The sequence below is a fragment of the Rhinatrema bivittatum genome, chromosome 6, assembly GCF_901001135.1.
Source record: "Rhinatrema bivittatum chromosome 6, aRhiBiv1.1, whole genome shotgun sequence".
In the NCBI taxonomy this organism is placed as follows: domain Eukaryota; kingdom Metazoa; phylum Chordata; class Amphibia; order Gymnophiona; family Rhinatrematidae; genus Rhinatrema; species Rhinatrema bivittatum.
Window position 1 is genome coordinate 112,341,626 of NC_042620.1, and position 26,473 is coordinate 112,368,098.

Genomic DNA, 26,473 nt, shown 5'->3' on the forward strand with positions numbered 1-26,473 from the left:
TTCCATGCTGGGTTCCATCTGATGATGTCATCCATCTGTGAGGATTACCAACTTGCTTGTCCTAGGGGGAAGAGAAACAATAGGCTAAATTATTTTTATTTAGATTTTTATATTCTGCTTTTTGGCACTTCAAAGTGTACATCAAAGTGGATTACATTCAGGTTCTGTAGGTATTTCTCTATCCCAGCAGGGCTTACAATCTAATTTTGTACCCGAGACAGAGGGTAAAGTGATACAAGGAGTGACAGTGGGATTAAAAAGGAGCTAGTATAAAGGTAACAAATCTTTATGTAAGAGAAGTAAAAAGTGGAAAAGGAAACGTATGGTTCTCTAAAAAGGCAGCTGAAAAAAACAAAGGCAAAAATATCAGCATTCAAGAAGTACAAAGGAATATACAACGGCACACAGGGAAGAACATATGGAGAAGCTGGAAGACAAGAAAAGAAATCAGGATGGCAAAATCTCAAGTGGAAGAAAGGATTGCAACAAAATTAAAACAATGACAAAATATTTTTCAGATATATCAAAGAAAGGAGGAAGGCCCCAGTGGGAGCAGATGAGATACATCCCAGAGTACTGAAGGAGCTCAGAGAGATGATGGCGGGTCTGCTGAAAGATCTGTTCAATAGATCATTGGCAATGAGAGTGGTGCTGCAGAACTGGGGAAAGGCAAATGTGGTCCCACTTCACAAATATGAAAGTGGGGAGAAGCCTAGAAACTACAGGCTGATAAGCCATACCTTTGTGGTGGGAAAACTAATGAGAATGTTATTGAAAGAAAGGATAATGAACTATCTGCAATGCAGTGATGATCATTTCACCAGGGGAAGGTAATGTCAGACAAATCTGATTGACTTTTGGATTGGGTGACTAGAGAATTAGATCAAGGAAGAGCACTTGATGTGATTTATCTGAATTTCAGAAAAGCTTTTGATAAAATCCCAAATGGGAGGCTCATGAACAAATTGGAAACCCTGGGAATGGCTGCCATGGAGGTAGAATGGATCAGAAATTGGTTGACTGATAGACCACAGTGAGTAGTCGTAAACACTGAAGAGGGAAGAGTGATAAGTGAAATGCCTAAAGGGTCTGTCCTGGGATTGGTTCTGTTCAATATCTTTGTGAGTGGTATTACAGAAGGGCCAGAAGGAAATGTTTATCTTTTTGAGGATGACAAAGATCTGCATATGGAGAAGCTGAATTAGACTGAATGTGAAGCTATCTACACAATACCATTGCATTTCTTTTGACCCAAAGGACAGAAATAAACATCTCAAACCCTCGGATTAGCAAATATTGCTTACCTGTAACAGGTGTTCTCACAGGACAGCAGGATGGTAGTCCTCACATATGGGTGACATCACAGGATGGAGCCCAATCACGGAAAACTTCTGTCAAAGTTTCCAGAACTTTGACTGGCCCCTACAGGGCATGCCCAGCATGGCACTAACCCTGCAGCCAGCAGGGGTCCCCCTTCAGTCTTGATTAAAAGCTACAGGCAGTGCCGAACAATAAAAATAAAACGTAACGAACCCAACACCGCAGGGCGGCGGGCGGGTTTCTTGAGGACTAACATACTGCTGTCCTGTGAGAACACCTGTTACAGGTAAGCAACATTTGCTTTCTCACAAGACAAGCAGGATGGTAGAGTCCTTACATATGGGTGAGTACCGAGCAGAGGATGTCCGAACATGCACCAAATGTACCCAAAGGCGTGCAACAGGCACAACAACTGGGGCGAAATTTAGTAGAGGGCATCCTGAACCCCACCGGGCAGGCGGAAGGGTGTTGGTACATCACGTTGTAAACAGGTTACGAAGGACAGACTGGCCGAAGATGGAATCTTGTCTTCCGGCTTTGTCCAAGCAATAGTTGGCTGCAAAGGTGTGGAGAACACTCCAGGTAGCAGCACCGATCGTAGGTGTGCTACTGAAGTCGCCATGGCCCTCACAGAGTGAGCTTTAACATAGTCTTGGAATGGAATGCCCGCTTGCTGAAAGCAGAAGGGTATGCAGTCCACCAACCAGGAGGAAAGAGTCTGCTTACCCACAGGCTTCCCTAACTTGTTAGGGTGGAAAGAGACTAACAATTGAGTGCTTTCCCTGTGAGCAGCTGTACGGTCTAGGTAAAACGCTAGAGCCCGTTTACAGTCAAGGGTATGCAGAGCCTGTTCTCCTGGGTTGGCATGGGGCCTGGGAAAAAAGGTAGGTAGTATAATGGATTGATTAATGTGAAACTCCGAAACTACCTTAGGCAAGAACTTAGGGTGAGTGTGGAGTACCGCCCGGTCTTGCAGAAGTTTACTGTAAAGCGGATAGGTAACTAGAGCCTGCAATTCACTAACTCTGCGAGCTGAAGTGATAGAAAAAAAGGAAAATCACTTTCCATGTGAGATATCTAAGATCACAGGAGTGAAGAAGATCTAACAGTGGTTTATGAGCCGACCGAAAACCAGATTAAGGTCCCAAAAAGGGGCCAAAGGACAGTGTAGACTTGATATGGAGCAAGCAATTCAAAAAGCGTGTTACATGGGTTGTACTGATATTTGGACATCCCCGACAGCTTTATGGAAGGCTGCTACCGCACTGACATGCATTCTGATGGAAGAAGTCTTTAGACCTGACTCAGATGCCAGAGATAGTCTAGAAACTTCGAGATTGGACAGGAAAAGGGTCAAGGGACTGAGAAGAGCATCATGACTAGAACCTTTTCCATTTGTAAGAGTAAGATTTTCTCGTGGAAGGCTTCCAAGAAGCAATCAAGACACGGGAAACTGATTCAGAAAGGTTAAGTGGCTGAAGGATTAACCTTTCAACATCCATGCTGTCAGGGATAAGGCGTGAAGACTGGGATGGCGTAGGCTCCGTCGCTCTGAGTGATCAGAAGCAGGTTCTTTCCCAAGGGAATGTGCCTGCGGATGGAGAGATCCTGAAGTATTGTAAACCACACTTGGCGTGGCCAGTGAGGTGCTATCAGGATCATGGTTCCCTTGTCCTGACATAACTTCACGAGAGTCTTTGAGAGAAGAGAAGTGGAGGGAATGCATAGAGCAGACCGGTTGCCAAGAGAGGGAGAATGCATCTCTGGGTCGAGAGATTTTGCTGCGAATGAGGGAGCAGTAGTTTTCCACTTTGCGGTTTTGTGGGGACGCAAAGAGGTCTGTTCGAGGATACCCCCATTGTTGAAAAATAGAGATCGCTACTGAGGGGTTGAGAGACCACTCATGCGGTTGAAAGACGCGACTCAGTTTGTCTGCCAGCACATTGTCCACTCCCGGTAAGTAGGTGGCCCTGAGGTACATCGAATGGGAGAGAGCTTCCGCTCATATCTGTGCAGCTTCCTGACAGAAGGAAGGAGCCCGTACCTCTCCCTGCTTGTTGATGTACCACATGGCCACTTGGTTGTCCTTCTGAATCAGGATGTCCTGATTTGATAGGCGATCCTGAAAAGTCCTGAGAGCATATCTGATTACTCGAAGTTCCAGGAAATTTATTTGGTGTTTGACTTCCTCTGGAGATCAAGAGCTTTGTGTCTGCAGATCTGCTACGTGGGCTCCCCACCCGAGGTTGGAAGCGTCATAGTGAGAATTGAGGGTCTGGAGCCCGAGAGGGCAAGCCGTGGAGGAGATTGATCTGATTTTTCCACCAGGCGAGAGACAGATGGAGTGAGTCGGTGACGTGGACAATGTTCGACAGGGGCTGAATGCTTTGAGTCCATTGAGACCGTAGAGTCCACTGCATGACTCATGGCCAAATGGGTCATTGGTGTGACCTGAACTGAGGACGCCATGTGTCCCAGAAGGACGAGAAATTGGCGTGCAGTCGCAGAGTGCTGAGACTGCAGTTGGTGAGCAAGAGATACAAGAGTCAGTGCTCGTTGAGGCAGGAAAGCCTTTGCCTGTAAGTTGTCCAAGTCTGCCCCAATGAATGACAAGGTTTGAGATGGGACTAAGTAGGATTTGTCGTAATTCATGAGAAATCCTAACAAAATTAGCGTGTGTAAGGTTAGATTGAAGGACGACAGAGCAGCTTCCTGAGTGGGAGTCCTGATTAACCAGTCGTCTAGATAGGGGTAGACGTGAACACCTTGTGTCCTGAGGAAGGCTGCGACGACTACGAGGCATTTTGTAAAGACTCGTTGTGCAGACGCTAGGCCGAATGGAAGCACTCTGTATTGATAGTGCTTGGGGCCTACTAGAAACCTCAGGTATTTGCGATGAGATGGAGTTATCGCAGTACCGGTATATGAGTGTATGCGTCCTGGAGGTCCAGAGAGCAGAGCCAGTCTCATCTTTGTAGAAGAGAAAGAAGCAAGCTTAAGGTTACCATCTTGAACATCTCTCTCGCTGAAGGTACTTGTTGAGGGCCCGTAGATCCAGAATAGGACGAACGCCTCCCGATTTTTTGGGGATTAGAAAGTACCGGGAATAGAATCCTAGGCCATGCTGAAAGTAGGGTACGGGTTCTATTGCTTTGGACTGGAGAAGGAGGGAGACCTCTTGATCCAGAAGAATGGAGTGATCGGATGTTCTCCACGTCGGTAGAGGTGGGGAGTCCAGTGGCACGGAGATAAAATTCAGATGTTAACCCTGAGCAATTATTGCCAGTACCCATTGTTCTGAGGTGATTGAGTGCCATATGTTGTGGAAGTGGCACAATCGACCTTCCACTGGTATGTGAGGCAATGGAAGCTGGCTGCTGCTCTCTAGGTGGAAGTCAAAAACCTGAAGCAGGCCCTGGCTGAGGAGCTGCTTGTGTTTTTTTGTTTACGTATTTGACGAGAGACTGTGCTTTTTGAAAAGGTCTCGTGGCACGGGATCTGGTTGGTGGCAGGTAGGAATTCTTCGGGCGGAAGAATGACTTTTTAGAGTCCTTTCTGAAGGGCTGTTTCGAGTAATATTCAGAAGGCATCAGAGAGCTGTCTTAGGGTCTCATGATGGTCCTTAAGTTCCGCCACAGTCCGTTGAATCTGTTCGCCTGAGGCAGGGCAGGTCGGATAATCTGTCTTGTACCTCAGGGCGAAGGTTAGAAGACTTAAGCCAGTCCCACCTTCTCGCCGAAATAGCAGCTGCAGATACCCTTTGTAGCAGAATCAAAGATATCATAAGATGATCTGATCTCATACTTGCCTGCCTCAAAACCCTTGTTTACTAGGGTTTGGAGCTGATCTTGAAATTGCTGAGGCAGGGAGTCTGTCAAGTCTTATAACTGCTTAAAAATGACCCTGTTATATTGGGTCATATAGAGCTGATAAGCGGCAATTCGGGAGATGAGCATTGATACTTGGAAGACTCGAACAATGGCATGTAGAAACTTCTGTTCCTTGCCAGGGGGAAAAGTAGTGTGAGGCTTTGACCTCTTTGCTCTCTTCTGTGCAGATTCTACCACTACAGATTGGTGATCCAGTTGTGGTTTCTGAAAGCCCAGAGCCGACTGCACTAGGTAGGGTCAGCTTTTCTGTGGACTGGAGCAATGGAGCCAGGATGTTCCCAGTTCTTCTTTAGGAAATCCAGAAGAACCTGGTGGATAGGGATGGAGATTACTTCTTTGGGGGCATCCAGGAATTGGAGCAACTGCATCATCTGATGCCTATCATCCTGCTCAGTCTGTAATTGGAAGGGTACCAATTCAGACATTTCCGTCACAAAATTTATAAAGGAAAGGTCCTCTGGAGGAGAACGCTTTATACTTTCAGTGGGTGAAGGTGGTGAAGGCAAATCATTGGTGTCCGGTGAGGAATCATCAGTCCAGGTATCCTAGGGATCAGTCCCTGCCTCTCTAGGATGTAGAGGGGGACGGGATGGTGGGATACCTGAAGGTCCTGGTCTAGGCTCCAAAGGAATCGAAGGAATAATTGGAGGCACCGATGAAGGCAGCGGTGCAGGCATCGAGGGCATCAATGGATGGCTCGGTGGCGCCGACGGGCGTATCAGCACCGATGGTTGGATCGGTGGCGATGGACATATCGCCATCAATGGTTGAGGCAGAACTCCCGTAGGAGGGATGCAAAATGATGACAGAGAGCGGTGAGGGCACCGGCACCATCAGCAATGAGCGCTTCCATCCTGGAGAGCAGCGGTGCCAACGCTGCTGGAATCGGGTCGGTGATCGTTCCGCAATCGGTACCAGTGTCTGTGCCAGAGGAATTTGAAGTCGTTGCATCTCCTTGTCGATAGCCTCCTGAACCATCCGGTCCAGTTCTTCTCGGAGACCTGGAGCAAGCAGCCCCGGCTCCAGAAAAGAAGGAGGCAGAGGGACCACCGTTAAAGGCGGAGTCGCGGCTCCCGATGCCCTTTTGGGGGAGGGTTGCCTCGGTGACCCGGTCACCGAAAAGGTCGGTGGCCTTTTCTGGACGGGATTTCTTAGACTGTGGCTTGGACGATGGCGAGGTCGATGATTTCGCTCCCTCGATGGTCGAGACTTTCTATACCAGTGGCGATGTTTATCTCTCCGATCCCCTCGGTCCTGAGGGGGAGTAGGTGGTGTCGAAGGCCGAGATGTCGTCGATGCCGGACAGTCACCGGCCGGTGGTTGGTGCTGGCATGAAGTTGACTGTGCCGGTTCTGATGACGTCAATGCAATGGATGGAGTCGGGGTTTGAGCATTCTGACCTTGCGACCTTCTGGTGTCATAAGGGCACATTTGGTGCAGGTCAAGACATCATGCTCTCGTCCAAGACAATTACACAGACTTTATGGGTGTCTGTAATGGACATGGTGCGATTACAGTCCAGGCACTGACAGAACCCAGACGCCATGGCAAAAAATTGAGCCACGGTATGGTCAACGGCCAGTAGGCCACGAGGGCCAAACTCGATTGAAATCGACGGAAACACAGGTAAAAACTTACCAGAGTACCGCGGCTTGAAAAAGTTAGAGGAGGGACCCCTGTGGGGCAAATTAACTTAGTAATTTCGTGAGGAAAATTCCTGTCAGGAATCTCTGCAGAGCTCCTTAACCGTGAGGCTACTGCTGCGCGGAAAAAAGAAGACTGAAGGGGGACCCCTGCTGGCTGCAGGGTTAGTGCCATGCTGGGCATGCCCAGTAGGGGCCAAAGTTCTGGAAACTGACAGAAGTTTTCCGTGATTGGGCACCATCCTGTGATGTCACCCATATGTGAAGACTACCATCCTGCTTGTCCTATCAGAAACTTCAAACAAAAATGATTACCACCCCAAGGTCATCACCAAGAAAACTGCATCCTTGCTCAAAAAACACATGGAAGACCTACTACAGTACAAGGAAAATATAATAATGGAACAGATACCACTTGTTGCAACATACAATCTGGAACTAGAAAACCTAAGGAAAATCATTAATGTTTACAACTACTGGAAAATGAATTACTGAGATTATTCCCTGCTCCACCAATTCTAGCCTTCTGACAACTACCTAACCTGAAAAAACAAAACAAAAAAAACCTATAAATACGCTCCAAAGAGAAACCCAGATATAAAATGGCACAAAACCTACAAAATCACAATGCAAGCTGTGCCAGCACATTATCACAGAACCCTACAGCCACCCTCAATGACATGCAAAATAAAAGTTTCACATTCATACTTCTCTATGAATACTATGTACATGATCCAATGAAAAATGTGAAGTAATCCAATAATTAAGGATAAAAATCAAATCTTTATAGACAAAAAACATTACAAAGCAAAACAATGACAGCTCAGTAGGTGAGCACTTCTCAAAGGAAGATCATTCTCTTAATGACTTCAATCAGGTTACCTAAAGGAAAATTTAGGAGCATATAACAAAAAACATTTAAAATTAGAATGATCAAACAAAACACTGGCATTTTAATTCATTACCAGATATAGGCCTTATCGATTTCAAAGTTTTACTGCTAATCATCTCTCATGTTCTCCTCCTTTCCCCTTTACTGAGCTATGGTGGCATATACAGGTAACCAAAGACCTAGATGACTGAATTATTTAAAACCTCAGTACTGCACTGACCTGATGGAGAGGATAACTCTCCAAAGCTCATTGCATATGTAAGTGAGTCCAATAAAAAGATCACCTATAACTTGTTTGTTGAACCTTAATTCTACATTTCTTTTAAAGAGTAATTTTTAAAGCTCCCACCTTTCTTCTGCTGTTTGATTTGATTACATGTGGCCAACAAGAACATGGTACATAAATAACCAATGCTTTGACATTTCTGCATTCAAAATCATACTATTAACATCAGGACCAACTCTGAATCATTTTCATTGCCAACATGTAAGTAAATAGACTAAAGCAGCAGCAAAATTGAAGTTTAAAAAAGCATATGATTAAAATATCCATTAAATACTATAAAAACATTTCCCAGATTCATCTTGCTTGAAGAAATAAGTATTGTGAAGCAAGAGAAACTTCAAATATCAAATATTGTAGAAGTTGCCTACTAACATTTAAGCAGCAGCTGAGACTCAAAACTAAATCAAAGATGTATTTTTTCAGAACATTTTTACGTAAGGAAGGAAGAGAGACATTTATCCGAAAACAAACAGTTCATTTCAATCACAGATGGGTTTCGACATGCAACAGCGCCAACACAGAACACTTTCTCAGAACTTTCCAGAGAAGGCATGAAACTTCTCTAAGCAAGTGTGTCAGATCCCATAGAATGTCTCTGTTCATTTTTTTATATTGGAATTGATGACTGCATTTCTAAGATCCACTGATCGCTGCTTTCTACAGTATTTTATAATTTATCTTCTGGCATTGCAGCATGTGCAATGGATGTGTCTCATTTTGAGGAAATTAAGAAAAAGTTGAGCTCCACCGAGCCAGTACTAAAGCAGCATATGAACCATGGATCTACCCAGACTGCTGAAGGCTTGGACATGCCAAGGAAGGCATCAACTCCTTCAGTGCCAAAAATCTCATTGTCCCAATTTATACCATGCATCAAGCATAGAGCAATGCAGAAACATTAACAGGGTCCATCAAAAAATGTGTACTGGCACTGATCTCCAACACATAGCTCTGACATCAGGGGGGGTAAGGAGTATGTCATCCAAACCGCTATGCAGCCATGCTTGAAAGGAAACTACTTCCTATCCAGCATGCTCACTTTGTCGGCCAGGCTGTCAGGATATCCATAATAAATATGCATGAGATAGATTTGCAAACAATGGAGGCAGTGCATGCATCTCTCATGCATATTCATTATGGATATCCTGAAGCCTGCCTGTTTGTGCCTCTTGAGGATTGGAATTGGCCATCCCTGAACTACATCATCCATCTGCTGGAGTTGCAAAGGTTTTTTCAACTATCACAAATCTAAAATCAGCTCAACATGTGAATTGGAATTTATAAGGGTTCTTGCTAGACGACGATCTATGGCTTTACTCCCTGTCAGAGAAATCTTGGACTCTGTATTTGCATCAGAGGAAATGAGGCAGAATCAGCACCAGACTGAACATTAAGGATGCTGCACCTTATGGATTTTATAGTCCATATAATTCTCATCGTACATCTCCATCTCAGACATGCTTGGACATCCAGTGGAGCCAACTTACTCTAGGGCTGCAGCAATGCATCAGTGTGCTGAAGCTGCTCAGGAGAGTCACGACTCAGTAGCTCTTCTATTCTAATCTTGCCAAGGGCATATTCTTCCAAATTTAGCAACATTTACTTCTTCTGATCACATGTCCAATCTATGCTGGGGAGCTTACATGAAAGGACCCAGGGTCTCAGGTACCTCTAGGACAAAAAGACTTCACATAAGTCTCAAACTATGGACAATATGCTATAAGAACATAAGAAAATGCCATACTGGGTCAGACCAAGGGTCCATCAAGCCCAGCATCCTGTTTCCAACAGTGGCCAATCCAGGCCATAAGAACCTGGCAAGTGCCCAAAAACTAAGTCTATTCCATGTAACCATTGCTAATGGCAGTGGCTATTCTCTAAGTGAACTTAATAGCAGGTAATGGACTTCTCCTCCAAGAACCTATCCAATCCTTTTTTAAACAGCTATACTAACTGCACTAACCACATTCTCTGGCAACAAATTCCAGAGTTTAATTGTGCGTTGAGTAAAAAAGAACTTTCTCCGATCAGACTACCAATCGAAATGTCCTGGTGCAATCAGGTAGGCAACGTTCTACCTGAATAAGCAAGAATCTCTTTCTCCTCCTGGTCTGGGAAGCAATCAGGTTGTGAAACTGGGGCCTGTCGCACAGTCCAATCCTAAAAGCCACTTATCTGGAACACAAGAAAAACTTTCTGGCAAACAGCACCTTTTTCCTTGAGATAGTCCCTTCACAGCAGATCAGATAAGCCTACTGCTTCAAAAGAAAATCAGAAAAATTAGCACAAATATCTTTTCCCTGCACTGGAGAAAGGGGTTTCTGTATGCATATCCTCAGATATTTCTATCCTTAATAAAGAGAGACTAAAGGACTATGATTCTCAGTTTCATCCTGGCTGAGACAAATTTAGTTTCCAATCTTCCAGGATTTATCAAGAAATCAATTACAAATTTTAAACCTAACTCCAATACTGGAGAACTCCATCTCAACTTTCAATCTCTTGCTCTGGATATTAACAGCGAAGTGATATATTCTTTTGGTCTCTTCAATATTTCTGGTTTTCTAGCAAGGAGAAGGCCTCATGATTATAAATGCAGGTGGTTTGCTATTTTGGTGCGACAGCAGTGCACTAGAACTTTAAATGTCCTACATAAAATCTGCTTGAACATCTTCTACATACCTCAGTCAGGTCTTACAACCACCTGTTAAGGCACTCCTTAGTGCTACTGGTACATACTATCATAATGGTAGAAGGGAGATCAATTTCTGAACACTTTTTTGTAAGCATCATATACGGGGCTTTCTTTGTTTGAAGTCACCTGTCAAGCTACTCACAGTATCATAGGACCTCAATGTGCTTTGAATTCAGTTGATAAAAACCCATTTTGAGCTCTAGCCTCCTGTGGATTAAAGTACCTGGCCTGCAAAATTGCTTTTTTAGTGGCAGCCACTACAGTCTGCAGTGTCAGAAAGCTTCAGGCACTAGTAACAATCATCTTATACTAAATTCTATCATAACCGTACTAGTGCTGCTTAATGTCAGCACCAGTAGGGCCCATTTATAGGTGTTCTTTAGGAAAACACCATCAAATAGGAAAGTTATTTCCATCCATCCGTGACATAATGCCAGCAGAGTAAAGGGTTGGGGTAAGGGCAGTATACTTTAATAAAGTATTCCATTGGTGTTACTAAGTCCACATTGCCTACTTATTGTGTTTTATTCCTATTTAAAAAAAAAAAATCCAAATATAGTTGTTCCACCCTGTTGGCAGGATGTTTTTCCTCCTTTTTGTTAGAGGCTACTCCTTAGCTAGGGAATCCCATCAGTGTGACTGAAGTGACCTGTCTTCAGAGAAAACAAAAGTTGCTTCCCTGTATTAGGCTGTTTCTGAAAACAGCCAGTCACACATACCCTCCCCCCCCCCCCTCAAGTTAGGTCATTAGTTTCATTACAGAACTCAAGCATGCCCAGCCATGGAAATAGCTACACATCCCTCCAGGGGGTTTCAAGCCTTTGCTTAAAAGCTCTGGAAAACATGTTCCGTACTGATTGCTTTGGATGTAGTCACCCATCTGTGTGACTGGTGGACTGTCTTTAGAGAACACCCATTAAAAATAACCAGTTTTTTTACCCAACCCACGGGCCGATACAGTAAAAATCGCGGGAGAGCGCCTGCTCTCCCAGCGCGTTCACAGGCCACTCTCCTGTGCGCAATATTCAGTAACTTAATTTATTTAAATTAGGGCCCGCAGTAAAAAGAGGCGCTAGGGACACAAGCGCATTCCTAGCGCCTCTTTTTGGACAGGAGCGGCAGCTGTCAACGAGTGACAGCTGATGCTCAATTTTGACAGTGTCTTCTCAAACCCGCTGACAGCCATGGGTTCGTAAACCGGATGCCGGCAAAATTGAGTGTCCGGTTTTCAACCCGTGAGCTGCTTTTAAATTTTAATTTTTTTTTTTTTTTTTTTTTTTTAACTTTTGGGACCTCCAACTTAATATCGCCATGATATTAAGTCGGAGAGTGCACAGAAAAGCAGTTTTTACTGCTTTTCTGTGTACTTCCCTGGCGCCGGCAGAAATTAATGCCTACCTTTGGGTAGGCGCTAATTTCTTAAAGAAAAATGTGCAGATACTTACTGTATCGCCCGGGAATGACTAATAGGGCCATCAACTTGCATTTGCATGTTGCGGGCGCTATTAGTCTCGGGGGGTTGGACACGCGTTTTCGATGCGCTATTACCCCTTACTGAATAAGGGGTAAAGCTAGCACGTCGAAAACGCGCGTCCAAATGCCGGTTAACTGTACTGTATCGGCCTGCCAGTCAGTTGGCACAATTCATTGAAAATAGAACAAAACCCATTGGAACTTCCACACCAGGAACCACAAAATAAAGCTCTTAAGTTGGGAACTTACTCTCTCAAATGAAAAATATCCCTCAAGTTAGCAAAAAGAAAATCTTGCTAATGATTGTTTATGGAATTTGGTACTCTGGATCCTCAATTGTGGGCTAAATAATGCAGGTTCTCTTTTTCCTTTTTCCATATGTTATACTATTAGTGTTTAAAACTTATTTGTGGCTTGTTTGGGGCCAATGATTTAAGGTCTAAATAAGCACAATATAATTAGTGGATACACGTGGTTAATATTACACAGATAATTTTGTGGATTTTTCTCTCTTCTGTCTGACCTTATGTGTAGCGAATGTAACATATGTTTTTGGCTAAATAACCTGCATAATTCAAGATGTAATTATACTTGAATGTATAATGAAAAGTTGATAGATAAAAAAAAAGCAAGCAGTTTTTTTTTTTAACTTGGTTCTCAGAATTTCTTTGCCATATATTAAAAGCATGAATATAAACACAGTATACCTCTTTAAACTTAAGAACAAATTGTGCAGCGTCCATATCCAGTGGAAAACTCATATCATCATTTTCTGGAAGATAAAAAACTTCAACAGAATTTTCACCATGAAAATGTGATTCAAGAGAATCTTCCTCATCATAGTCATCCTCCTGATAAATAAAGTACAGAAACATTACAGTGAAATACATGCATTTCTACAGTAAAACTGTATAGTTTGGGCATTTAAAAAACAATTTAAAATTTATCAACATTTTAATAAATTTTGTAAAAATAAATGTAAAAACTAACATGCCTTTCCAGATGAGGTACAGCAAATCTAAATACAGAGCAAAAATAAACATTAAATTAAAGGCACAATCATAAAATAATAAGATTAAGAATATAAAATTATAAATAAGATTACAAACTAAGTACAACTCCAAGGAACCACACGAGATAACATTTTGGACTTCTGATGTGACTATGCAGCTGAGAGAAGAACTCCACAAAAATCTGTTCTATGGAACAAATGTAATAAAACCAGTGTTAAAAACTGAGTTAGATTTTAGCCTGGGTTTTATTCAACACGCGTTAAAATTGTGGTCAGATGCATGAAGTTAGTGACATGCAAATAGACCAGGAGTTAAAAAAAATACAGTATGCTAAACTAAAAAATAACTTTTTTTTTTTAAACAGTCGATTTGCATGCCTATCCACATGCCAAAAAAAAAAAATATTTCCCCCAACCACTCTCCCTCCTGCTTAGCATGGGTTGGCCCAGCAGGTCCTCCCTTCGAAGCATGCTAAACCCCTTCCCCTCTAGCCTATAAAGTCAGGGCAGATTCTAGGTCCCCTCCCTTCCTCCAAGCCTCCTCCTCCTCAAAGAATCCAGCCCAGCAGAAACCCGGCTTTCCAAAAATTCCCTACCAGGGAACTCCTGCCGGAGCAGACCTTACCTCCTCAATCAAGCAGGGCTATTCCCTCACTGGCAGCGATCAGTTCCTCCATCACTTCAATGAAAGGACCAAGCCCTTTCAGAATTCTGAAACGACAGTGGACTTTAACTGACGTATAACAATGGAGGGACAAATCAGCAAACAATGAAGAAGTGAATAAACTGACAATATTCATTTATTTACTTTTTCACTGTCTGCAGATTGTTCTCTCCACTGTCACATGTCAACAAAAGAACTAATCCCCTTTCAGAAGGCTGCCCTTTCAGAATTCTGAAAGGGTACTGGTCTTTTCACTGACATGTGACAATGGAGGGACCAATTGACTCCCAATGAGGGAAAAGTCTTGCCAGAAAAAGCAAGGTCTTCTCCAGCAGGGTTTTCCCTGAGTGGGAATTGGGGGGGAGGGGGGGGGGGAATTTAAAGAGCTGGAGATTTGCTGGGCCAGATTCTTTGAGAGAGGGGACTAGCAGGAGATAATGACCCAGATCCCATCCTGAATTTTTTTTTTAAATATAGGTGGGAAGGACAGTTAGGCATACTGGAAAGTGAGGGGGGACTGGCTGAGTCAACCCAGCCTGTAGGAATTTTACCTCTTGCCTCCAATTGGGTGCTACATTTTCCATGGTAAAAAAAAAAGACACACTAGGCAGCCTCCCTACTAGCATGCCTCTTTGCAATGCAGGGTAATACCTAATAAGGCTTATTACCCTGCAATTTGCATCAGATGCACTAAGCTGCCGTGGAATTTTTTAGCATGGGGTATTTCGGCACTAAAGCAGTTATTACATACCTGGTCAAGGTTAGCACTGAAAAACCAGTGCTAAAACACAAGTAAAAATTCAGGTAGGGCTTAGGACAGCTTATTACATAAGCCCCACTGAATTAACTAATTCTAACATCTCAGTGCAGGTACTGGTGTTAAACTAACAGTAAGAACAAGATTTACATAGATAAGCTTATCTAAAGCTAAAAAAAGGCAAGGAATGTTAATTGTGGCAGCTGGCTCTGCATTGGAGAAAACTAAATCTGATAAGATGGCATCAGAAGCTAAGAAATTCTTAGCTGACTTAAAGGAAGAAATGGTAAAAAATCTCAAGGAATGTTTTAGTAGTTTTAGAAGACACCCTCAATAAACTGCAGTCCTTGCTTGATGACATCAAAAGAAGCTGTTGAGAGACATGCAGTTAAAAACAGACATTGATCATATGTTTGAAGCTCAAGAAATTGCATCTGAGCAATTTACTGTTCAGCTGGCTGCATTAAAAAACATTTATTTTATTAATGGACAAGATTAAGGATCAAGAAATCCACAGAAGGAATATCCACAAACTGGCTTACTAGAAACAGTGAAAGATCAGGAGCTAATTTAGATAGCACAGGTATGGTTGCCTTAAAAGTTGGACCTCTCACTAGAAACTGATACAGTTGCAGTGAAGCCCACCCATCAACTTGGCCCAGCAAAAGATAATGCTGAAAGACCAAGACCAGTAATAGCAAGGATTCTCAACTATGCTAAGGTAAAAATCATGCTGGCATATAAGAAGAAAAGATTAGACTATAATCACAGAAAATATAATGAGAGGATTTGATAGAGGAAAACATTACATTCTAGTGATGCTAGACCTGTCAATCCTTTGACACAGTAAACCTTGAGATACTACTAAAAAGACTAGAAGAAATAGGACTACACAGCAAAACAATCAACTGGTTCAAATCATATCTAAATAACAGATTTTTTCAAGTACAGATCAAAGACGTAATATCACAAAAAATAAACCTTCAAACAGGAGTACCACAGGAATCAGTCTTCTCCACAACACTCTAACATAGACCTACTGCCATTATTCCACCTACTGGCAGGCCTGGGTATCATACATTACATATATGCGGATGACATTCAACTAATCCTACCCATCGACGACGAAAAAACCCTAAACCTAGCTAACATGTACCTAGATATTATCAAACAGCTACTAAACCAAATGGAGCTAGTTATTAACATTGAAAAAAACCGAATTTTTACACTTAGAACAAAAGAATATTGAGGTCATTCAAAACACAATTATGCTTAAAAATAACCAGAAAATAGAATTATCAGAGAAAGTACAGAACCTCGGAGTGATAATAGAAACAGAACTCATCATGAAACATATCTATAAAAGTAAAGGAAGGCTATGCAAAGCTCATGATCCTCAGGAGATTAAAACCACTACTAACACCTACAAACTTCCGAACAGTGCTACAAGGTTTAATATTTGCAAGCACCGATTACTGCAACGCATTACTATTAGGATTACCATACACAACACTAAGACCACTCCAAATACTACAAAACACTGCAGCAAGAATTCTGACGGGTAAAAGAAAGAGAGACCACATTACCGGAACTCTAGCAGAGTTACACTGGTTACACCCATTCAGCAAAGAATACAGTACACTATGCACCATACACAAATTAATACATAATGAAAAAGCAGAATGGCTGAACACAGCACTACATGTCCCACATATAAACCTGAGATCAGCTAACAAAGCACTCCTAACCGTCCCTTCTATCAGAACAGCAAGACTAACCCAAGTGAGAGAACAGGCATTATCATTAGCAGGACCTATTCTATGGAACACCATGCCACTAGAGATCAGATTACAAAGAGACATCAAATCTTTAAAAAAAAAAAAAAAAGTTTAAAAACTTGGCTTTTAAACAATCTTATCACAAAGAGAATGGAGAAAAGAAAGTAGAAGGGGACATGCAGTAGAACATCTGCACACAGCACCTAATTTGTGCGCATTTTATTATTTTACCTTACTGCTAACAAAATATACAACTTATAAAATTATACTTGTAAATAAAATGATACCTGTATAAAAGGACAAGATTTACCACATTCACCAAATAGTATTGATCATAAAACTATGCAACCGAATCTTAATGGCACCTGTCTAGAATGTATGTTCCTATATATTTATCATTATTTTATGTGCCTTCCTGTAAACCGTTGTGATGGTATTTAACTTGACGATATAGAAAAGATTTTAAATAAAGCAAAATTGCTTACCTTGTAATAGGTGTTATCCCAAGACAGCAGGATGTAGTCCTCACATATGGGTGACGTCACTGACGGAGCCCTATTGCGGGTAAGCTTTCTGTCAAAGATTCTAGAAACTATTGACTGGCACTGTGAAGCCACTGAGCATGCCCAGCATGCCATGATATTCTCTGCCACAGGGGTCTCACTCTAGTCTCATATGTAGCAATAGCTTTAGCAAAAAAAAATAAAATAAAAGGTATGAGACCCAACTCCGCAGGGTGGCGGGTGGGTTTCATAAGGACTACATCCTGCTGTCCTGGGATAACACCTATTACAAGGTAAGCAATTTTGCTTTATCCAAGGACAAGCAGGATGCTAGTCCTCACATACGGGTGATTAGCAAGCTAGAGACTGAGTCATTTTGTAGTGAAGCAACAGTGAAGTATTGTTGTTGAAAATGAGTCAGCCGAAGATCACAGTAGGTTTGATGTAGGAGGAGTTGGGATTAAACTGGGAACAAGTTCTTTAAGACAGATTCCACAGGCTGAATCTTGTCGTCCTTCTTTGTCCAAACAGTAATGAGCTGCAAAGGTATGAAGAGAACTCCATGTTGCTGCTTTACATATGTCAAGGACTGGCACTGAACGATAGTGTGCTACTGAGGTTGACATTGCTCTTACTGAATGTGCCTTTACTCGCCCTTGGAGAGGAAGGCCTGCTTTTTCATAGCAAACCTGTATGCAATCTGCTAACCAGATGGATAGAGTATGTTTACCCACTGCTTTACCCGGTTTGTTTGGATCATAAGAAACAAAGAGCTGAGTGGATTTTCTATGGATTGCAGTGCGGTCTAAGTAAAATGCTAGCGCACGCTTACAGTCCAAGGTATGTAAGGCCCGTTCTCCTTGATGAGAATGAGGCCTTGGAAAAAAAGTGGGTAAAATTATGGATTGGTTCAAGTGGAATTCCGTAACTACCTTGGGAAGGAATTTTGGATGTGTATGGAGAACCACTCTGTCATGTAGGAATTTCGTGTAGGGTGAGTACATGACAAGTGCTTGTAACTCACTAACCCTTCTAGCTGATGTAATGGCTATGAGGAAGATAGTTTTCCATGTGAGAAATTTTACATCACAGGAATTCACGTGTTCAAAAGGAGAATGCATGAGTCTTGTTAAGACCAGATTAAGGTCTCATTCCGTGACTGGTGGCCGAATTGGTGATTTAAGTTGTATTAAACCCCTCATAAACCTACTGACAAGAGGTTGTGTGGATATTGGTGCATCTCCCATCTTGTTATGGTAAGCTGAGATTGCACTAAAATGGACTCTTACAGAGGAAGTCTGGAGACCAGAGCCTGAAAGATGGTATAAGTAGTCTAGTAGAGAAGTAGTGGGGCAGGTGAAAGGATCAATATCCTGTTTGCACCACAAAGTAAACCTTTTCCATTTCGAAGAATAGTTCTTTTGTGTGGAAGGTTTACGTGACGCTATAAGCACTTGAGATACATTGGTTGACAGATTGAGTGGTTGTAAAATCAAGCTTTCAACATCCATGCTGTCAGGGATAGGGATTAAAGGTTGGGATGGCACAACGGACCCTGATCCTGAGTAATGAGAGTGTGAGCTACTCCCAGGCGAATTGGATCCCTGACTGAGAGGTCGAGAAGCGTGGGAAACCATACTTTGAGGCCAATATGGGGCTATGAGTATCATGGACCCCTTGTCATGTGGTACCTTCACAAGAGTTTTGGTTATAAGCGGTATTTGAGGATACGCGTATAGAAGACCTGAGTTCCAAGGGCAAGCAAAGGCATCCTTGGCTGGCTGGTTTTTCTGTTTGTGTAGAGAAAAGAATTTGTCCACTTTGTGATTCAGAATTGACGCAAAGAGGTCTATCGTTTGTTGTCCCCAACGTTGAAATATCCTGGTCGCAACTGTGGGATCCAAGGACCATTCGTGTGGTTGGAACTGATGACTGAGTCGATCTGCCACTACGTTGTGAATGCCTGCCAGATAAGTGGCCTGGAGAAACATTGAGTGGTTCAGTGCCCATCCCCAAATCTGTGCAGCTTCTTGACAAAGGAGATAAGAGCCCGTACCTGTTTGTTGATGTACCACATGGCTACTGTGTTGTCCGTTTGGATGAGAACAGTCTTGTGTGAAAGGCAATCCTTGAACGCATGTAGTGCATAACGTATAGCTCGTAGCTCCAGGAAATTGATTTGAAACGTTGCTTCAAGCTTTGTCCAAGTACCTTGGGTTTGGAGGTTGTCTATGTGAGCTCCCCAACCCAAGGTGGATGCATCTGTAGTTAACGTTATCTGTGGGACTGGTTGTTGGAAGGGTAGGCCCTTGCGCAATTTGTCCTTGTTCACCCACCAAAGTAGAGATGAACGTAGCTGGTAGGTTACTTGAATTGGAGAATACAGTGGTTGAATGGCTTGGATCCATTGTATCTTAAAGTCCATTGTGTTACTCTCATGGCGAGCCTTGCCATAGGAGTGACATGAACTATGGAGGCCATGTGGCCTAGTAAGGTTAGAAAGTGATGAGCTGTTGCTTGTTTGTCTGAATGAATCGAGTTTGCCAATATAGGTGTCGCTCCCGGACCCCCGCTGGACCCCCAGGGACTTTTGGCCAGCTTGGGGGGGCCTCCTGACCCCCACAAGACTTGCCAAAAGTCCAGCGGGAGTCCGGGAGCGACCTCCTGCACGCGTGATGTCAGGAGCCAGGAACCAAAATGGTGCCGGTCGCCCGTATGTCATAGTGAGGGCAAAGGTAGCGCCGGCGCCATTTTGAATATTGGCAATACGGCCCGCGTGCAGGAGGTCGCTCCCGGACCCCCGCTGGACTTTTGGCAAGTCTTGTGGGGGTCAGGAGGCCCCCCCAAGCTGGCCAAAAGTCCCTGGGGGTCCAGCGGGGGTCCGGGAGCGATCTCCTGCATGCGTGACGTCGGGAGCCAGGAACCAAAATGGCGCTGGCGCTACCTTTGCCCTGTCACATGATAAGGGCAAAGGGCCACCGGCGCCATTTCTCAACGCAGCCGTGGCCAGAGAGCGGGAGATCGCGCCGGGGCCCCCTGAAATCGGAGCGGCCTCGGAGGGAATCCTTTAACGCCCTCCCCTCACTTTCCCCTCCCTTCCTCTACCTAACCCACCCCCCGGCCCTGTCTAAACCCCCCCCTTACCTTTGTCGGGGGATTTACGCCTCCCGGAGGGAGACGTAAATCCCCGCGCGCCAGCGGGCCGCTAGCGCGCCGGGACGCGACCTGGGGGCGGATACGGAGGGCGCGGCCACGCCCCCGGACCGCCCGGGCCGTAACCACGCCCCCGGACCCGCCCCCAAAACGCTGCCAACACGCCCCCTAAACGCCGCGACGACCGGGCCCGCCCCCGACACGCTCCCCTCGGAGAACCCCGGGACTTACGCGAGTCCCGGGGTCTGCGCGCGCTGGTGAGCCTATGTAAAATAGGCTCACCGGCGAGCAGGGCTCTTAAAATCCGCCCCTTAGATTGTAAGTTTTATCACCCCCAAACCTAAGGCTTGGGGGTAACCTTCTCGGACCAGTAGTTACTACACTTGACAGAAACATGGAATTAACCTCCACGGAGCAGTAGTTATAACCATAAGCAAATGGACAAACATAGAAACAGAGACATGCCGGCAGAAAAAGTCCAAATGATCCACCCAGTCTGCCCAGCAAGCTTATGCTAGTACCTGGTGCACTGTGCAGGTTATCCCCATGCTTATCAGTTTAGCAGACTGTAAAAGTCAGAGACCTCTGATGCTGTTTGAATGCAATTTCCCTTAACCATTGCCATGAAAGCAGAGAACAATGTTGGCGTTGCATCAAAAATATCAGGCTTAGTGTTTAAGGGTAGTAAGCACCACAACAGCCAGTTACCCCCATGTTTATTTGTTCCCCAAACCATAAAAGTTAGGGCACTTGGTTGCTGTCTGAATCCAATTCCCCTTTTATTCACTCTCTGCCGAAGTAGAGAGCAATGGTGGAGTTGCATTAAGCCATGATACTGTTATTTGCTAAGGGTAGCAACTGCCACACCAGCAAGTTACCCCCATGCACTCTTTCTTTATTTCTAACTCCAGCCTTTAAGGATTCACAGCTTTTAATGCATGCCCCTTTGAATTCCTTGACTGTTTTAGTGTTAACCACCTCTTCTGGAAGGGCATTCACCACCCTCTCCATGAAGAAATATTTCCTGACACTGGTTATGAGTCGATCTCCCTGGAGTTTCATTTCATAACTGGATTTTCATTTTGTCTCTCTGTTGTCATTACTATATTACAAAATCTTTCCATCACCTTTGGCTGTGGTCCCGAAAAAGGAGCCTGGCAAGTTTTGTCTTATTCAAAACTTCTACCATCAAGGCTCATCTGTGAATGACCATCTATCACCAAAAGAGTTACTGCCTTAAGAAACTTTCTGGCAGACTAGATGGATCATTTAGCCTTTTTCTGCCATTGTTACTATGTATTTTATAGGGAATTAATAATCCCAGAACAACTAACAAGATAAAGGGAAACCCTCAGAGAAAATAAAGCATTCATCATTTACATAGGAATGATGTTTGGTTTTAACTTTACACAGTAGAAAGCAGAGTTGCTTACCTGTAACAGGTGTTCTCCCAGGACAGCAGGATATAGTCCTCACATGTGGGTGATGTCACTGGACGGAGCCCTATCACAGAAAACTTTTCTGTCAAAGTTTCTAGAACTTTTGACTAGCACACTGAGCATGCCCAGCATGCCATGATCCCTGCAGCCACAGGGGTCTCCCTTCAGTCTCATTTGTAGCAAAAGGTGCGAGCAAAAAAATAAAACATTTCAGACCCAACTACGCGGGGTAGCAGGTGGGTTTCGTGAGGACTACATCCTGCTGTCCTGGGAAAACACCTATTACAGGTAAGCAACTCTGCTTTCTCCCAGGACAAGCAAAATGGTAGTCCTCACATGTGGGTGAGTAGCAAGCTACAGGCTGACTCATTTGTGTGAACCAACAGCATACAATTTGTGCAACAGGCACAACAATTGGTATACTGTTGGGAAAAATGAGGCAGCCTGAAAATCACAGCAGATTGGATGCAGGAGGAGTTGGGATTATACTGGAAATAAGTTCTTCAAGACGGATTGGCCAAATACAGAGTTTTGACGTCCTTCTTTGTCCAGGCAGTAATGTGCGAAGAGAGCTCCATGTTGCAGCTTTGCAGATGTCAGTAATCGGTACTGAACGATAGTGTGCTACTGAGGTTGCCATGGCTCTGAGTGCGCCTTCACTCATCACTGGAGAGGAAGTCCTGCTTTTTCATAGCATAATTTGATATAGTCTGCTAGCCAGTTGGAGAGAATTTGTTTGCCCACTGCAACTCCTAGTCTGTTTTTATCAAAAGAAACAGAGCTGGGTGGATTTCCTGTGGACTGCAGTGCGGTCTAGGTAAAATGCAAGTGCACATTTACAGTCCAAGGTGTGTAAAATTCTCTTGCCCTGGTGAGAATGAGGCTTTGGGAAAAAGGTGGGCAAGACTATAGACTGATTCAAGTGGAAGTCAGTAACCACCTTGGGAAGGAATTTAGGGTGAGTATGTAGAAGCACTCGGTCATGTAGGAACCTTGTAAAGGGTGAGTATGTGACAAGTGCTTGTAACTCACTAACCCTTCGAGCAGATGTAATGGCTACTAGGAAAAGAACTTTCCATGTAAAAAATTTAACATCACAGGAGTGCAAAGACTCAAACAGGGAGCACATGAGCTTTGTAAGTACTACATTTAAGTCCCATTCAGTGACTGGTGGCCATAGAGGGGGCTTGAGTTGTAGTAGGCCCCTCATAAATCTACTCAAGGGGTTGCACTGTTACCAGGGCATCCCCAACTCTTTTGTGGTACGCTGAGATAGCACTCAGGTGTACCCTCACCGAAGAAGTCTGGAGACCAGAGTCTGAAAGGTGCCAGAGAGAGTCTAATAGAGATGGTGTGGGGCAGGAGAAGAGGTTGATACCTTTTTGCGTGCACCATGTGGTGAATCTTTTCCACTTAGAACGATAGAATTTTCGTGTGGAAGGCTTTCGTGAGGCTACAAGCACTTTAGAGGCATCAGTTGAAAGGTTGAGTGGTTGGAGGATCAAGCTTTCAACATCCAGGCTGTGAGGGATAGGGTTTGACGGTTCGGATGGTATAACATGCCTTGGTTCTGAGTTATGAGAGTGGGCGCTGGGCCCAGGCGAATGGGTTCTCTGAGAAGCATGGGAAACCTTACTTGTCGAGGCCAATACGGTGCTATGAGTATCACTGACCCTTTGTCCTACTGTAGCTTCACGACAGTTTTGACTATCAGCGGTATCAAGGAATACGGGTATATGAGGCCTGTGTTCCAGGGGTGAGCAAAGGCGTCAATGGCTAGCTTGTTCTGTTTCCTGTGCAGGGAGCAGAATCTGTCCATGTTGTGATTCAGTTCGGATGCAAAGAGGACTATTGTTGGTTGAACCCAGCGTTAGAAGATTCTGGTCATTACCACGGGATCCACAGACCACTTGTGGGGATGGAACTGTTGGCTGAGGTGATCTGCTACCACATTCTGCATGCCTGCCAGATAAGTGGCCCATAGATACATGGAGTGTGCCAGGGTCCGGGCCCAGATTTGCACAGTTTCTTGGCAGATGAGGTAAGAGCCTGTGCCGCCCTGCTTGTTCACGTACCACATTGCAACTGTGTTATCTGTTTGTACGAGTACAGTCTTGTGTGAAAGGCAGTCCTTGAATGCATATAGAGCAGAATGTATAGCTCGAAGCTCTAGGAAGTTGATTTGAAATGTTGCTTCGAGCTGTGTCCAAGTACCTTGAGTTTGAAAATTGTTCACATGAGCTCCCCAACCCAAGTTGGATGCGGAACTGGTTGCTGAAAGGGTAGACCTGTTAGCAAGCTGACTTTGTTCGTCCACCAGAGAAGCGATAAATGTAACTGGTTGATTACTTGAATCTGGGATGAAAGTGGTTGAGAGGCTTAGAGCCATTGAGATTTCAAAGTCCATTGAGTTATTCTCATGGCCAGTCTGGCCATAGGAGTGACGTGGACCGTGGAAGCCAAGTGTCCCAGCAACTTTAAGAATCGATGGGCTGAGGCTGTTTTCTTTGTGTGTAGTGATACAACTAGTCTGGAGAGTACATTTGCGCGGTCGTTGGGAAGGAAGGCCTTTGCCACTGTGGTGTCCAAATCTGCTCCGATGAAAGTCAGGAGGTGAGATGGAGTCAGCTGGGATTTTTGGTAGTTGATGAGAAATCCCAGAGAATGTAGCAGATTGATAGTGAGCTTGAGAGCGTCGAGAGCTCCTTGCTTTGATTGGCTCTTGATAAGCCAGTTGTCCAGGTAAGGTCGACTTGCGTAGATGGGCCGCAGCCACTGCTAGGCACTTTGTAAATACATGGGGTGCCGAGGCAAGTCCGAAAGGCAAGACCCGGTACTGAAAGTGTTTATGTCCCACTAGGAAACGCAGCTCCTTGCGGTGATATGGGGATATTGGAATGTGAGCGTAAGAGTCTTGAAGATCCAGAGAACAGAGTCAATCTCCTTTTTGCAGAAGGGGAAGCATGGTGCCCGCCATCCTGAACTTTTCCTTTTGTAGAAATTTGTTGAGATTGCGGAGGTCTAAGATGGGGGCGGAGGCCGCCTGATTTCTTTGGAATGAGAAAATAGCAGGAGTAGAACCCTCTGCCCTGCTGTGCCCAGGGCACAGGTTCCACAGCCCTGGTGCCCAGAAGGGTGGACAGTTCTGACTCTAGAAGACTTGTGTGATCTTTGTGTATCCACAGAGAATTGGGTGGTGAGTCCAAGGGGTACCATAAGAAAATTTAGATGGTATCCGTGGGTTATGATGGATATCACCCATTGGCCTGTGGTAATGTTGAGTCAGTTGGTTATGAAATGGTGAATTCGACCTCCTAGTGGCAAAAGTGGATCGGCTGCTGTTCTCTGGATAGGTTTCAAAATCCAGAGGCTTGGCCTGTTTGTGGTGGTGGCTAGGCCTGAATGTCTTGGGCTGTCGAGGATGTGCTCTCTGAGATGGCCTAGTTGGCCTCGCGCCATATGCAGGTGGGTATCATCTGCATAGGTGATACAATTGTTTCCTAGGGTCCCTTCTAGTAGATCTTCTTGCAGAAGAAGGGGCCTCAGTAGTTACCATTGATAACTGCTGCAAGGTCTCATTGTGGTCTTTTAATTGAGCCACTGCGTCCAGTATCTTGTCGCCGAATAGGTTTTCACCAGTGCATGGCAAATCGGCAAGTTTGTCTTGGACTTCAGGTCTCAGATCAGAGGCTTTTAGCCAGGCCCATCTCCTGGTGCCGATACCTGTCACTGACATGTGAGAAGCTGTTTCAAAGGAGTCGTAAGCAGCACAAACCTGTTTCCCAGCCTCAAGGCCTTTTTGTGGTATGGCATTGAGACTATCTTGCTGATTTTGGGGAAGAGAGTCAGCTATTCCCTGAACCTGCTTCCAAAGATTCCTTTGATACTGTCTCATGTTCTTATGTAAAGTTGAAATGCAGCTATGTGTGATACTAGCATAGAACCTTGAAACATCTTGCGAAACAAGATATCAAGGAATTTTTGGTCCTTGCCAGGTGGTGTTGAGTGTGGTCGCAGCCTCCTGCCTTCTTTTGTGCAGACAACTATCACCGACTGATGGGGCAGTTGTGGTTTTTGGAATCCAGGAATATGTTGGACCAGATAAGTTGCCTCTTATTCACTGGCTGAACAGCACAAGGATGCTCCCAGAGACGATGTTGCAGATCTATTAGCACTTTGTGTACCGGGATAGCCATCACTTTTCGGTGCATCCACAAATTGGAGAACCTCTAATGTTTTGTGGCATGTCCCCTCCTCTGTAATGAGTTCAAAGGGAATTGTTTCTGACATTTCCCTAACAAAATTGGCAAAGGAGAGATCTTCTGGGGGAGATTTTCTCCTTTGTGCTGGAGGAGATGGTTCTGATAAAATATCCTCCTTGGATGTGTCAGTGTCAACATCTTCCCATGTGTCAGAAAAGGTCTCTTGTCGAGATCCTGAAGGAGGGAAGAAAATTGGTATGGTAGGACGGGTTTGGCACTGATGGATCCTTCAATGGCCTTGATGGAAGATGCAGTGGCACCGATGTGGGTTTCGGCGGCACCGGAGGCATCGATGGAAAACTAGGGCCTCTCGGTCCAGAGAGCCCTGATGGACCAGGCATCGGTTCAGGCATCAGTGACAGAGGACTGGAATCCGTGCCTTCGTCTGAGGACCCCAGAATGGGAATCAGCGCTTTCAGAGGCTTTGCAGGTTGCTTTGGCATCAGTGGCCCAGGTTGTGTTGGAAGGGCACCGATGAGTGTATCCAGCATGGTTAGCAACGGTGCAAATATAGATGGCTCCGGTGTCTGTGCCAGTATGGGGGCCTGCATAGATGGCTGTAGGTTTCAGACAGCATCGAGCACTGCCTGGCGGATGAAACCGTCCAGTTCCTCCCTGAAAGCTACTGTAGATATCGCAGCTACAGGGGTGGCAGGCTAGGTGCTACTGGCACCTCCATAGGGACTTGTGGGGGCTCAGTACCCGG

General features: G+C 44.5%; 1 protein-coding gene across 1 annotated transcript in view; it reads right to left on the bottom strand.

Moving 5' to 3' along the window:
• The window catches only part of LOC115093677 (neurabin-1-like), a 476,950-nt gene that overhangs the window by 273,496 nt on the left and 176,981 nt on the right, over nucleotides 1-26,473 (bottom strand). Inside the window, exon 7 of the mRNA XM_029605797.1 lies at nucleotides 12,907-13,050. Coding sequence (XP_029461657.1) covers nucleotides 12,907-13,050 — 144 coding nt within the window. The remainder of the gene's footprint in view (nucleotides 1-12,906; nucleotides 13,051-26,473) is intronic.